The sequence below is a fragment of the Canis lupus genome, chromosome 2 (assembly GCF_003254725.2).
Source record: "Canis lupus dingo isolate Sandy chromosome 2, ASM325472v2, whole genome shotgun sequence".
Classification (NCBI taxonomy): domain Eukaryota; kingdom Metazoa; phylum Chordata; class Mammalia; order Carnivora; family Canidae; genus Canis; species Canis lupus.
The window spans coordinates 18,292,129-18,305,020 of NC_064244.1; the positions used below are offsets into that span (position 1 = coordinate 18,292,129).

General features: G+C 38.3%; 1 protein-coding gene and 1 long non-coding RNA gene across 2 annotated transcripts in view; one reads left to right on the plus strand and one right to left on the minus strand.

The window, feature by feature from the left end:
- Positions 1-12,892, minus strand: part of LOC112658817 (uncharacterized) — a 113,274-nt gene that overhangs the window by 83,877 nt on the left and 16,505 nt on the right. The gene's annotated exons all lie outside the window — the stretch shown is intronic.
- LOC112659018 (S-phase kinase-associated protein 1-like) lies at positions 9,879-10,715 on the plus strand. The gene has a single exon (XM_035713414.2). The coding sequence runs from the start codon at positions 9,969-9,971 to the stop codon at positions 10,488-10,490; it is 522 nt and encodes a 173-aa protein (XP_035569307.1). The 5' UTR covers positions 9,879-9,968; the 3' UTR covers positions 10,491-10,715.

Consider the following 12,892-nt stretch of genomic DNA (forward strand, 5'->3'; position numbering starts at 1 on the left):
TGGTTAAATAAACATCTCCCTTAGGTTCAGGTTATGATCTCCAGGTCCTGAGGTCGAGCCCCATGTTGGGCTCCCTGCTCAGCTGGGAGCCTGCTTCTCCCTCTCCTGCTCCTCCCCCTGCTCGTGCTCTCTCTCTCTCTCTCAAATGAATAAATAAAATCTTAAAATCAGAATTTAGAATCAAGAGGTTCCCAAATAAGCCAAGATAAAATAATAATCTAATTTTAAGTCCATGTAGATAAAGCAATTAAAATGTGTTTTCCTCAGGTGGTTATGCTATTGAAAAGATGGCTAACTTTTTATTATTTGATCTTCAGCTTGGAACTATGACTATTTTAGGTCACAAGTTATAGACTGGTTTACAAATAGCTTTGGACTTTGAAATTGAGTGAGGGTCATATGATCTCAGCAGTTTTCTCAGAGCCTGTGGTTGAACTCATTATGTAATTATGAAATTTTTCAAGACAGCCTTTGAACCTCCTTGTATTAGAACTCTCTTCCTCTCAGCTCCTAATGTGTTTCATACAACTATCCTATCATACAACTTCCTGACATTCATTTATTTTTTTTTCATTTTTTTTCATTTATTTTTTTGATCAGCTTCCAATCCAGTCTCTTCTTTCTCCATTCATCATACCAAGATATCTCAGTATGCCTATAATATCTCATTTAGGAACCCCTTTGCACATTTTATTAAAAGGCAGTAAGAATCTGAGACATTTTCCTCAACTTCAGTTTATATCAACCTGTCAGCACCATTTTTCCTCTCATCATTCCTTCACTTTGCTACTAAAATTTTAAACCTACAGTTTTTAAAAAAAAAAAAAACAAAAACATAGTTTCCTAGCCTCTGTGTCTCTTTCTCTCTTTAGGACTTGTAAGAATATTTTACATTAAGATATTCATGCTCTTCGAAATCTTTTGCAAACATGACCCAAAGTATTTCACTGTTCGTCTTGACTTGTGAGTTTATTCCTTTTTAAAATTTATTTGTTCAATAAATATGAACATGTGCAGAGAACTTTTTTGGCTTCTGATGCCTGAAGTGCTCAAATAAATTTGTCATATTCACCATAGGTTCTGAGTCTTATTTTCAACTACATCCAACACTTACAGCTCTCCATCAAGTACACTATATACTAGATTCCTAAAATTTTCAAAAACTTATTTTCCTATAAATATGAATCTAGATAGACGTTTTCATAAACTAGAAGATGGGAAGTTAATTTTCCCATAGAACTCTTCTTCATAGCTTTAGAATGTTCTCATTTCTTTGCTTGTACATACCATGGTTTCATCTTTTACTTCAAGGATTTGCTCTGTATTTTGTTTGTACCTTTATGTCTATTCATATCAGTGCAGATTTAAATTATAAGAGTGTAAGTAGGAAACATGTTTATTTAGCCAAGTTGGCTCTATAATCAGATGAGATCACCTGGAGAGTCTAAAGAGAGTGGAGAGCAGAGGTCTAGAGCTGAACTCATCCATTACTAAAGATTTAGTCCTTTATAATCCAAGCCATTTTTCTAAGATCTCACCCTTTCATACAACTTCTTTTGCCTGTGATACCCAGATAATTCCAGATCCAATATTTTTCTTAAGCCCTATTCTAGAATTTTTATGCTGGGACATCTTTAACTTGAGTATCTTGCTGTCACATCAAACTTGGCTTATTTGTTCTTTTTGTTTTTTTAAAGATTCTATTTATTCATTCACGAGAGACACACACAGAGAGAGAGAGAGAGAGAGGCAGAGACACAGGCAGAGGGGAGAAGCAGGCTCCATGCAGGGAGCCCAATGTGGGACTCGATCTGGGACTCTGGGATCATGCCCTGGGCCAAAGGCACTAAACTGCTGAGCCACCCAGGCGTCCCCAAACTTGGCTTATTTGAAAACAAATCATCCTCCATTTAAAAATCAGTTCTAAAAAAAAAAAAAAAAAAAAAATCAGTTCTACTTGGGGCACCTGGGTGGCTCCATCAGTTAAGCATCCAATTCTTGGTTTAGGCTCAGGTCATGATCTCAGGGTTGTAGAATTAAGCCCCATGTCAGGATCTGCAGTTAGCATGGATGGAGTCTGCTTGTCCCTCTGCCTCTTCTCCTCCCCCTTCTCTTTCTGTCTCATAAATAAATAAATAAATAAATAAATAAATAAATAAATAAATAAATAAATAAAATCTTTAAAAAATCAGTTCTGATTAGTTTCAATATATCTCTTCATGGTACTGCTTCTTTCCCAATCTCCCAAATTCAAACCCATCACCCAAGATCATTGTCACCTTCTTTCCTACTCTATTTCCATTTATCAGCTTCTATTAATAAAATGGCCTTCCCAAGATGGCCTTCCCTGAGCAATGATTCACTTTTGGAAATCAGAAAATGTCACTTGGAAACCTCAAGAGATACATGCCCAATTGCAACCAGATTTGTATGCTTGGCTAAACATGTCGACATTGAACAAATTTCAGTCTTCTGAATTCAATCTAGCATGAATATCATTTTTATAAGATAGTTGTTATTTTACTCAGCAAGTTCCTTACACAAGTACAGTTAAATGTCACTCATATACACAAACTATTGAAAATACCTAATGGAATGTGATAGTCCTTATGTAGTAGATTTGAGTTTGCTGTTTAAAAAGCTAATGGTATGGGCGGTTAAACAATGAGCTGGATAGTTGCTATGATTTGAATTCACTTTAAGTGAAAAACATCCAGTATTTTGGAGAATATAAACTTCCAAGAGAGGAGGTATTTTTAATTTTTTTTTCATGCTACCTTCCCAGGGACTAAAACAGTACCTGGCCCATAATGAGCCCTTAATAAATATTTGTTCAGTGAATGACTATAGTCCCCGTTCTGGATAGATACTGAAGCTGTCTAAAAGACCATCACACTATAGAATTTAAACAGCACCTTTAAGTCAGTCACTCTTGAGAACTGTTTATGTTACTTCTACTTCCTCCGTACTCAGAGGAATAGCCAAATTTCCTCAAGTTTGGAACACATGATTTAAAAAGCAATTCTAGGATAGGGCTTGATCTTTTGAGAAAGTTGTGCAGGTAGAAATTTTTTAAAATATTGCATTCTGACTTCTTGTCTGGACAAGAGGGCGTGCTCATTTCTCTTTGCTCCTTCCTAAGTACAATTATCAATTCTGGATAACTAGGATTCTAAAATAATGCAAAAGGCATCAGAAAGAGATGGGTAGGAAGAAGAAAACAAGCCAGCTAAGTAATCCCAAGACTGGAAGGGAAACATGGCTGCAGAGTGTCTTACAACCTCCCACCCAATAGGAGGTGACCCAAACTTGGTTGTTTCCTGACTCCCAACCTCAAAAATACAGGAGTCCATCCTATCCCAGATGGAACTGGAGTCCTGATGACCGACACCAGATGAATCATACCACCAGCAAGGGCAATATATAGGCGTCCCCACTGACAAGTGTCCAGGGGAAGCACTGTTACTTTTCTGCAAGGCCTGAGCCTCCTCTTCCTTGCTGAGAACCTGGACAGCCAGAGGGCACTACCAAAGCGGATCCTACCACCAAAGGCCTGATCCAGGAAGCATTTTCATCACTATGGACAGGAGGCTTCTTACCCCAATCTATAGGTGCCAGTGACCTACATGGGGAAACTTCTTCCCCCTAAACCAGCACCATTGAGGACCATATGGAATCCCAGCAGGACCAGATAAGCCAAACACACCGAAAGGCTCTGAAAATTAAACTGCCCCTTTTTGGCCTACCAAAAAGTAGGCCAGAGTCTGCATGCTAAGTGTAAATAGAGTGATTACTTGCTAAAATGAAAGATTAAGACCCAGAGTCTCCTAACAGACAAAATATCCAGGATCCAATCTAAAATTCCTTGTTGTACCAAGAATCAAGAACATCGCAACTGGAATGAGAAAAGATAGTTAACTGATGATGCCACCAAAATGAACCAGATGTTGGAATTACCAGACAAGGATTTTAAAGCAGCCATCATAAAAATGCCTCTACAAATAATTACATATTCTTTCAGAACGAAAATAAAAGTTAACAAAAATATCACTATGTTGTGTACATTATTTACCAATTTTTAGAAAAAGAAATAATGGTTATTATTTAACTGAAAAATACAATAACCAAATAAACTTAATGAATGGTACAGTAGACATGACCGAAGATTAAATCAGGAGCTTGAGGGATCCCTGGGTAGCTCAGTCAGTTAAGTGTCTGCCTTCAGCTCAGGTCATGATCCCAGAGTACCAGGATGGAGCCCACATCTGGCTCCCCACTCAAGGGGAAGTCTGCTTCTCCCTCTGCCCCTCCCCCTGCTCATGTTCTCTCTCTCAAGACAATAAATAAGCTTAGATCAGTAACTTGAAAATAAACCAATAGAGTTTATGCAATCTGAATTAGAAAAGATGGGGGAAAAATGAACCTTGGTGATCTGTGGATAATAACAAAAGTGCCAACATTCATATATTTGAAGTCCCAGAAATGGAGAAGAAAAAAGAATAGAGCTGGGAAGACTATACAAAGAAATAATGGATGGAAACCTCTCAGATTTAGTAAAAGATACAATTATACAAAAGAGCTGAGTGGACCACCAATAGGATAAATTTAAATCCAAAAGACACATCATAATTAAACATGAAAAATAAAAACAAAAAGAAATCAAAAGCACCTAGAGAAAAGTGACCCACTACTAGAAGGGGACACAATTTGAGTGACAGCAGATTTTCATCAGAAACCATGGGGATCAGAAAGAGGTGGCATAATATTTTCAAGTGCTGAAAGAAAAAAACCTGTTAATTGCAAATTCTGTTCTCCTCCCAACTATCTTGCAGGAATGAAGGGGAAATAATGACATTTTCAGGTGAAGCAAAAGTGAAAGTATACATGGCTAGCAAACCTACCCCAAAAAAGTGCCTAATGGAAGTTCCTCAAACAGAAATGAAATAATAAAAGGCATCCTGGAGCATCAGAAAGGAAGATCAATGGAAATAATAGAACTGTGGATGCATTTGCAATAAATATGATCCTCATGCCTTTTATTTTAAAAATTTTTTAATTTAAATTCAATTTGCCACATAGAACACCTTGTGCTAGTCTCATTGTGTGCCTTCCTTAATGCCCATCACCCAGTAACCCTATCCCCCCCGCTGCCTCCCCTTCTGTAACCCTCATGACTTTTATGAACCACATTTGATGATTGAGGCAAAAATTCTAATTTCATCATCTGAGGCTCAAGACCATGATATTTAGAAGTAGGGAAGGTCAAGAGACCTAAATGGAAGTGAGATTTCATTTCATGTGAAGTGGTAAAATGCTAATACCAGGAGACTGTTGTTAGTCATAAATGTATATTGTAATACCCAGAGCATCCACTGGACAAACTATACAAAGACATGCACTCAAACGCTATGATTAAATCAAGATGGAAGGCAGGGAAAGGGAAGTAAGATGGAGGAAACAAAAAGAAAGAAACAACTAATTAATTAAATGGCACACCAACAAACAAGTGGAGGAAACAAAACAAATGATTAAAGGGCATACGAGCTCAACCACCTCAATCATTATCTTGAATATAATTGGTGAAAATACACTAAAATATGGATATTGGCAGAGTGGATAAAAAACACTAATTACATGCCATTTACAAGAAACTCAAATAATGCAGGTGGGTTGAAAGTAAACATGATGGTTAAAACAAGAATCACAAGGGGAATCTGCCATAATATAATTCAAAAGGACAAAAGGCTATAGAAATGAAAATATTAAATGTAGAAGAACTAGAAGCGTGTTACATGCCCTTCAGGGAGACAATGGTGAAAAAATGATTATGAAACCAGTCAAAATGCTATGCAATGTGGCAACCCCTTTGAAACATAGTTTGGCAGCTCTTCAGAAAGTTGAGTTACCATATGGCCCAGCAATTCTACTCTTAGGTGTGTGCCCAAGAGAATTGAAAACATATATCTGCACACAGACTTGTACAGGAATGTTCACAGCAGTGTTATGCTAATGGCTGAAAAGTGGAAAGGACTCTTAAGTTCACCAATTGACGAGCAAGTAAACAAAGTGTGGATATCTGTACACTGGGTCAGCCACAAAAAGGAAATAAGTACTGACGTGCTAAAGCATGGATGGAACCTTGGAATGTGATGCTACGTGAGAGAAGCAACACCCAAAAAAGCACATTATATAATTTCATTTTATATGAAATGTCCAGAATAAGCAAGGTAGATTAGTGGTTTCCAGGGGTAGAGGAAGGAGGGGGACTTGAGGGGTACAGGATTTCTTTCTGAGGTGATGGAAATGTTCTGGAATTAGTGGTGATGGTACAAGTCTGAAAATACTAAAAAACATTTAATTGTACACTTAAGTAGGGTGAACTTTACGGTATATGAATAATATATGAGTGTATATAACTTTATGCAGCTTTTTACAGTTATTGTCAAGGGAGACTAGGTGACATTGAATCAGGCTCATGTGGAAAAAGAGAAGAGGAGACCCAATTTTATACATGTATATTCTATGATTTTAACTGTGAAATTACTCGTCTGTAAATAGATTGGAATAAAATAATAGATAAGGATGACAGATTAATGAATTCAAAGTTTTCTTGTTTATACTCTGCAAACTGAATATAGTATAGTTACATTTCTTTTATCATTAAAACATTTTTTCATTCAAAGCTAGTACTCTATCCCAAGTCTCTACCGTGGAGTCTGATCATTTTAAACTAGCTTCAAATCCACAGCCCCCTCTGCATTCAGATGGCATGTAATACAGTCTCCTCCCTAGACATTTTACCCCCAGGCCAGGGGCTGCATCTTACTCTGTACTGTCTGCTCAACACCTCTCTCAAATGCTGACGAATGGTAGGTACCTAATAAATAATTGTCCAGTTAATCTGACTTGAATATGAGCATGCTGAGTTTTATAGCAGAATAATTATGGTCTTTGATGACTAGGAGAAGTGTTGGAATAATTCTATCAGTCAACCTAATAAGAAAAACACATTAGGTTTTTATAGGAAAATTATTTAATGCCAGAATTGTGTGTAACTCTTAGGGGGTTGCTTATGCTTCGTATGAACACAGTCTAGGAATTGTCATCAAAGCTTGATTTATCAGTACTTCTGTAATAAATATAGTCCAAGCTTCTATATATTAAAAAAAATAACAATGGGACAAAAGCTTTGGTTTTCATAGATCTTGGAATAAGTGCACTGAAAAAGACCTAGAAGTGAGGTCATCTCATCCTTCTTTCTGCCCTGATGACACCTTCTATCTTCCCACAGATCTGTGTGGCACTTCAATTAACGAATCCCCTGGGAATGATAGTGCTTTGTAAGGCATTGGCCTTCTGAAAACACTCCTCCCACCATAAATCACATCCATGAAGCAAAGCCTCCCATTGCCAGATAAAGATGTTTCTGTGTACTGCTCCTGTTTGTATCTTCCCAGTTAAAAGTACAAGAGGCAGAGTTCTGTAGTGTGCCAAATATCCCTAGACTCTTCTTTTTTTTCCCCCTGTCTCTGCTTGGTGGTGATAGGCTCACATCACTTGCTGTCGTCCTCCACCATATACAAAATATTGCTATGAAAGTGCACTTCTCCCTTTGCAACAGATTGGAACCAATAGAAGTTGCAGTTGTTTGCCACCTACACTTCTGTGGCCCCACACATTCAGTGTTAGTGCATTGTGGCACTTATCTTTGACTGTGGTATGAATCATGGTGTCTGAATCTTTCACTTCATTGCCTTGTTCAGGGAATTTCAGGAAACACCAGGTACAAACTTCATTTTATTCTTTGTAGGTTATCTTGAGAAGGAATGTCAGGAGGGTTTGCCCATGGCACTCCCCAAAGATAACCTCCACGTCACTGCTTCATAGAAATTAAGCTCAGATGAATCCAGGGGAAGTGCTGAAATTCTGGTTTCAAGAGCTTTGGGAGGTAGAGAAAGCTGTGCTATTTCCTCCCTGGCTTGTGGAGCCATTAATCCTAGTAATTTCTGTTTACTCTGGCATGTGCTCTATCCTTGGCCAGTCCTTCTCTCACAATGACACAAGGGCCCCCAGTCCTTATTTTATGTTTTCTAGAATATGTGACATGAGGTTAACATTGTAGATGGCATGTGTGTGTACATGTGCCATTAGCACCCCTGTGCTCCTCATACCCTAGTCTGGTATTACATTCCTTTTTCTGAATATGAATTTTCTTAGAGTCTCCTTGTTTATGTAGGGATTATCAAATTTTAAAAAAATCTTAAAAAAAAAACCAGATAAGTCCTCTAAACTCTCAATAACATATAAATCTACCTTCTCAGGAAAATCTCTGCCAAACCTGAATTATTCAAATGGTAATGATTAACTCATAATTCTTTTCCATTCTACTCAAGGATAATTGCAATCATAGTTGTAATGAGTATGGAGAACAAATGCCTGGATTATGTTCCCTGAGTCAAGACCGACCACACTGCATTCACAGAGATCAGTTCATCACAGTAGCGGATGTGCTAATTTCCTAGGAGGTAATGCATTTCCCGTAAAATGAGCAAATGGATGGTTTTAAACTTACACCAATTTCCATAATTATTTCATGTAATCCTTCATGAAAATTGAATAGACAATTGGAACAATATTGTATTGCCTTGAAATTTTGTAGAAAATCACAAAACTAGCATATGTAAATGTACCTTTTAAACAATGTTATGTCCCTGGAGAAGAGAATGAGTTCAGTGTCATGAAGGTTATAAGAGATCATTATATTCACCAGTATTTCCATTAATGGCTAAAAATGCAGATTAATTTTACAGTGTTCTCTGTTAAACTGATATGAAAATTAAAAGGGACCAAAGGAAGTGCCAAAGCCAGATTGGAGCTATAAAAATGAGATGGGAACTGGATATAGGATATAAGAAACTTAACATTCTTCCTCCAAAGCACCTTTACTTTTCCACCCTCTCCTCACTCCCATGCTGATCCAGTCTACCACAAGGTGAGTCCAGCTGGCCTTCCAGAAATACCACACCAGGTTTATTTCACTCAAGTTGTAAGACTAGGTCCATTCAAAATTCTTCAGCCTGCCCCATAAGGCCCTCAATCAATGCCCCCAACTTTACCCAGCCACCTTTCTCCAAAATGACCCTCCTGGATTTACAGAGCCACATCTATACTCTGCCCAGACTGGGTTTAGGACCTATTTTTCTGTTTGGTATATGCTGTTTTCCTAAAAGCATTTTGGTATATATTTTGTCCCATGTTGTCATATCCATCTTTATAGGGTTGTGCCATGACAGCTCTCTAGAAGTGTACATATACCTTTGTTGCAACCACTGAGGGTCATGGCCTTTACTTCTTTTGAATTTTCCTCAATGTTAAGAATGTCATAATATCTGCGATAAATGCTTATTAAGACTATAAAACAATGGGATTTGGAAAAAGCTAGGAGGAATTAAAAATGAGCCTCTGTATATAAAGTAAGAGTTGTCAGAATATCAGCGTAGTGGTGAGGCACTCTAAGAATTTGGAGAAAAGACTGAAAACAAGGGCCTAAATAAAATCTATAATCTATAAAGTTAGCAGTAAAGTTTCTGGCATTTTTTCTCATCCAGATAGAAAACTAGAAGACTTGTTTTTTGAAGAAAGTGAATGTCCCCAGGGGAAACATACCTTCAAAAATGAACATTTGGGGTTCCCCAGTGAAACTGCCAGGTTGCCATTCTGTCATCCCATGATAAAACTTACTAGTAATGAACACCATCCATGCACACAGAGCTTATCATCCACTCTTTAATGTTTTTTCTTAAATTAAAATGGACACCTAAAGTTCAAAAGCATTCGAGGAAAGCCTCAACACAGAATAGAAAGACCTAACAAGGTAGAGGCCTTGTTCTCTGTGTCTCTCTCCTGGTTGGCAAGGCTGCTCTGCTCTTGTCAGCCTCCAGCCCGCCGTTGGCTTGAGACAGAGCACCATGCCTTCAATTAAGTTGCAGAGTTCTGATGGAGAGATATTTGAAGTTGATATTGAAATTGCCAAACAGTCTGTGACTATCAAGACCATGTTGGAAGATTTGGGAATGAATGATGAAGGAGATGATGACCCAGTTCCTTTATCAAATGTTAATGCAGCAATATTAAAAAAGATCATTCAGTGGTACACCCACCACAAGGATGACTCCCCTCCTCCTGAGGATGATGAGAACAAAGAAAAGCGAGCAGATGATATTCCTGTTTGGGACCAAGAATTCCTGAAAGTTGACCAAGGAACACTTGTTGAGCTTATTCTGGCTGCGAACTACTTAGACATCAAAGGTTTGCTTGATGTTACATGCAAGACCGTTGCCAATATGATCAAGGGGAAAACTCCTGAGGAGATCCGTAAGACCTTCAATATCAAAAATGACTTTACTGAAGAAGAGGAAGCCCAGGTACACAAAGAGAACCAGTGGTGTGAAGAGAAGTTAGATGTTATGCCTGACACTGTAACACTGTAAGGATTGTTCCAAATACCAGTTGCACTGCCCTGTTTATAATTGTTAATATTAGACCAACAGTAGACAAATGCAGCAGCAAATCAGTTGTTTTAACAGAATATTGTCCTCCTTGCATGTGTAGTTTGAGTACAGATTCCAAACTTATGGCTGAGTTTCTTCTAGTATGATCGAAAGTTTCTTTTTTTCTTTGCTCTTAATAAACTGAACTGTGGGTTCTCTGTAGAAGGTGGCGTTTTGGGCTTTCCCTCTCTTTGTAAAGTGATTTCTGCCTAGTTTATTGTCTGGTTAACTTTAGTTTAATGACCTTTTAAAAGTTGGCATTGTAAATAAAACAAGTTGAAAAAGGTTTCCTGAAAAAAAAAAAAAAAACCTAACAAGCAAATATGAGAAAAAGAGCTTAGAGAAACCAGAGACCATGCAGTAAACAGAAGAAAGCTTCAAAAAGCAACTATAATATTTTTCGAATAATAGGAGATATAACCATGAAACAAGAACAGTAAAGGGTTTTTGACACTAAAAATAGGAAAGTTTTTTAAATAAAATATTTTAAAGATAAATACAAAGAACTTTTCACAAAGTAGAATCAAAAAGGATAAAGAAGTAGAAAACGGAAAAAAAAGTTGTGAAAAATCATATCAGTCTCAGAAAAAGAGAGAAATGGAAATACGGATGCAGCCTGTAGAGACCATCTGCCTCTCTTACTGAGTGAAGATGCCTTCCCCACTCTGGGGCAGGGAAGGAAGGTCTTTGTAAAATGCAGACTCAGTGAGTCCCAGAATGAACCTGAGATTTTTGCATTTCTGGCAAGCTCCTGGGTGACACCTATCCTGGGTCCCTGGACCATGCTCTGAGTAAGCAGCAAGGCTCCAGTCGTCTCAGATCTTCCCTGCACCCATTATCAATGACTAAACCACTTGAGAGTGAGGCCGTGGTGCAGCAGTGGGTAGCAGGTGCCCCTCAGATCTCATTGTATCCAAATCTGAACTCAAAGTCTTGTCTCCAAAACCTCATTCCCCGATTATTCTCTCTTATTCAATTATTAACACTTCTTCCAATTTCTCATCAAGGAACCTGAACGTCAACCCTTCCCCCTTAACTGCCCGAACGCTTCTTGGGTAGATCCCATTTCCCGAATATTTCTCTCAGTTTCCTGCTCTCTCTCTCTCCCAGTGCCTTCACCAGGGCCTTCCCAGGTCACATATCTTTCACTGTACTCCAGCCTCCTGGCTAACTCTGCATCTGAGACTTGGCTCCACAGGAATGCTTGTTCAACACAAACGTGACCATGTTAATCTCTTGCCTAGAATGCTTTTATAATTCTCCATTATTTAAAATAAAACCCAAGCTCATAAAATGACATTTCGACGTCCTTCTTGATCTACTTGCCTATTTTAGAAATTTAATCTCCCAGGAATGCACACAGCTTTGGCCATGTTGACTTCTTTTCTAACCAGAAAGCTTTTTGTGCACCATTTCCTGTGTCTGAACTTCCCAATCTGGCTACTTTGCCTGGAGAACCATTCATTCTGTACGACTCAGAGGGTCTCTAGGGAAGCCTGCCTTGCTCTTCCCAGGCAGAGTTAATTCTATTCTCTGTTGGGATTTTCCTTTTTCCTTTATTTTCTGTTTTTCCCTTTTGTCCTAATCAGTGTTCTGACTCTTGTGATCCCTTCTTAACCAGCAATTTTCCTCATGTGAAATTCTAGTATAATGCGATTTCCTTCCATGTACATCTTTGTGGGTTTTTTTTTTTTTACATTTTTAAATTTAAATTCAATTTGCCAACATAGTATAACACCCAGTGCTCATCCCATCAAATGCCCTCCTCAGTGCCAGTCACCTAATTACCCATTCCCCCACCCACTTCCCCTTCCACAACCCTTTGTTTATTTCCCAGATTTAGGACTCTCTCATGGTTTGTCTCCCTCTCTAATTTTTCCCACTCAGTTCTGCTCCTTTCCCTTATAATCCCTTTCACTATTTCTTATATTCCACGTATGAGTGAAACCATATGATGATTGTCCTCCGATTGACTTATATCACTCAGCATAATACCCTCCAGTTCCATCCATGTGGAAGCAAATGGTGGGTATTCATCTTTTCTGAGGTGGATATTGTTGCTTTGAACATTGGGGTGCAGGTGTCCTGGCGTTTCACTACATCTGTATCCTTGGGGGTACAATTGCTGGGTCATAGCGTAACTCTATTTTTAACTTCTTGAGGAACCTCCACACTGTTTTCCAGAGTGACTGCACCAGCTTGTGTTCCTACCAACAGTGCAAGAGGATTTCCTTTTCTCCACATCCTCTCCAACATTTGTTGTTTCCTCTCTTGTTACTTTTCGCCATTCTCACTAGTGTGAGGTGGTACCATGCACATCTTTGATGACCATAGGATTTTCA

Excerpts from the sequence above, each read along its gene's own strand:
- LOC112659018 (XM_035713414.2), top strand. The coding sequence starts at position 9,969 with ATGCCTTCAATTAAGTTGCAGAGTTCTGATGGAGAGATATTTGAAGTT.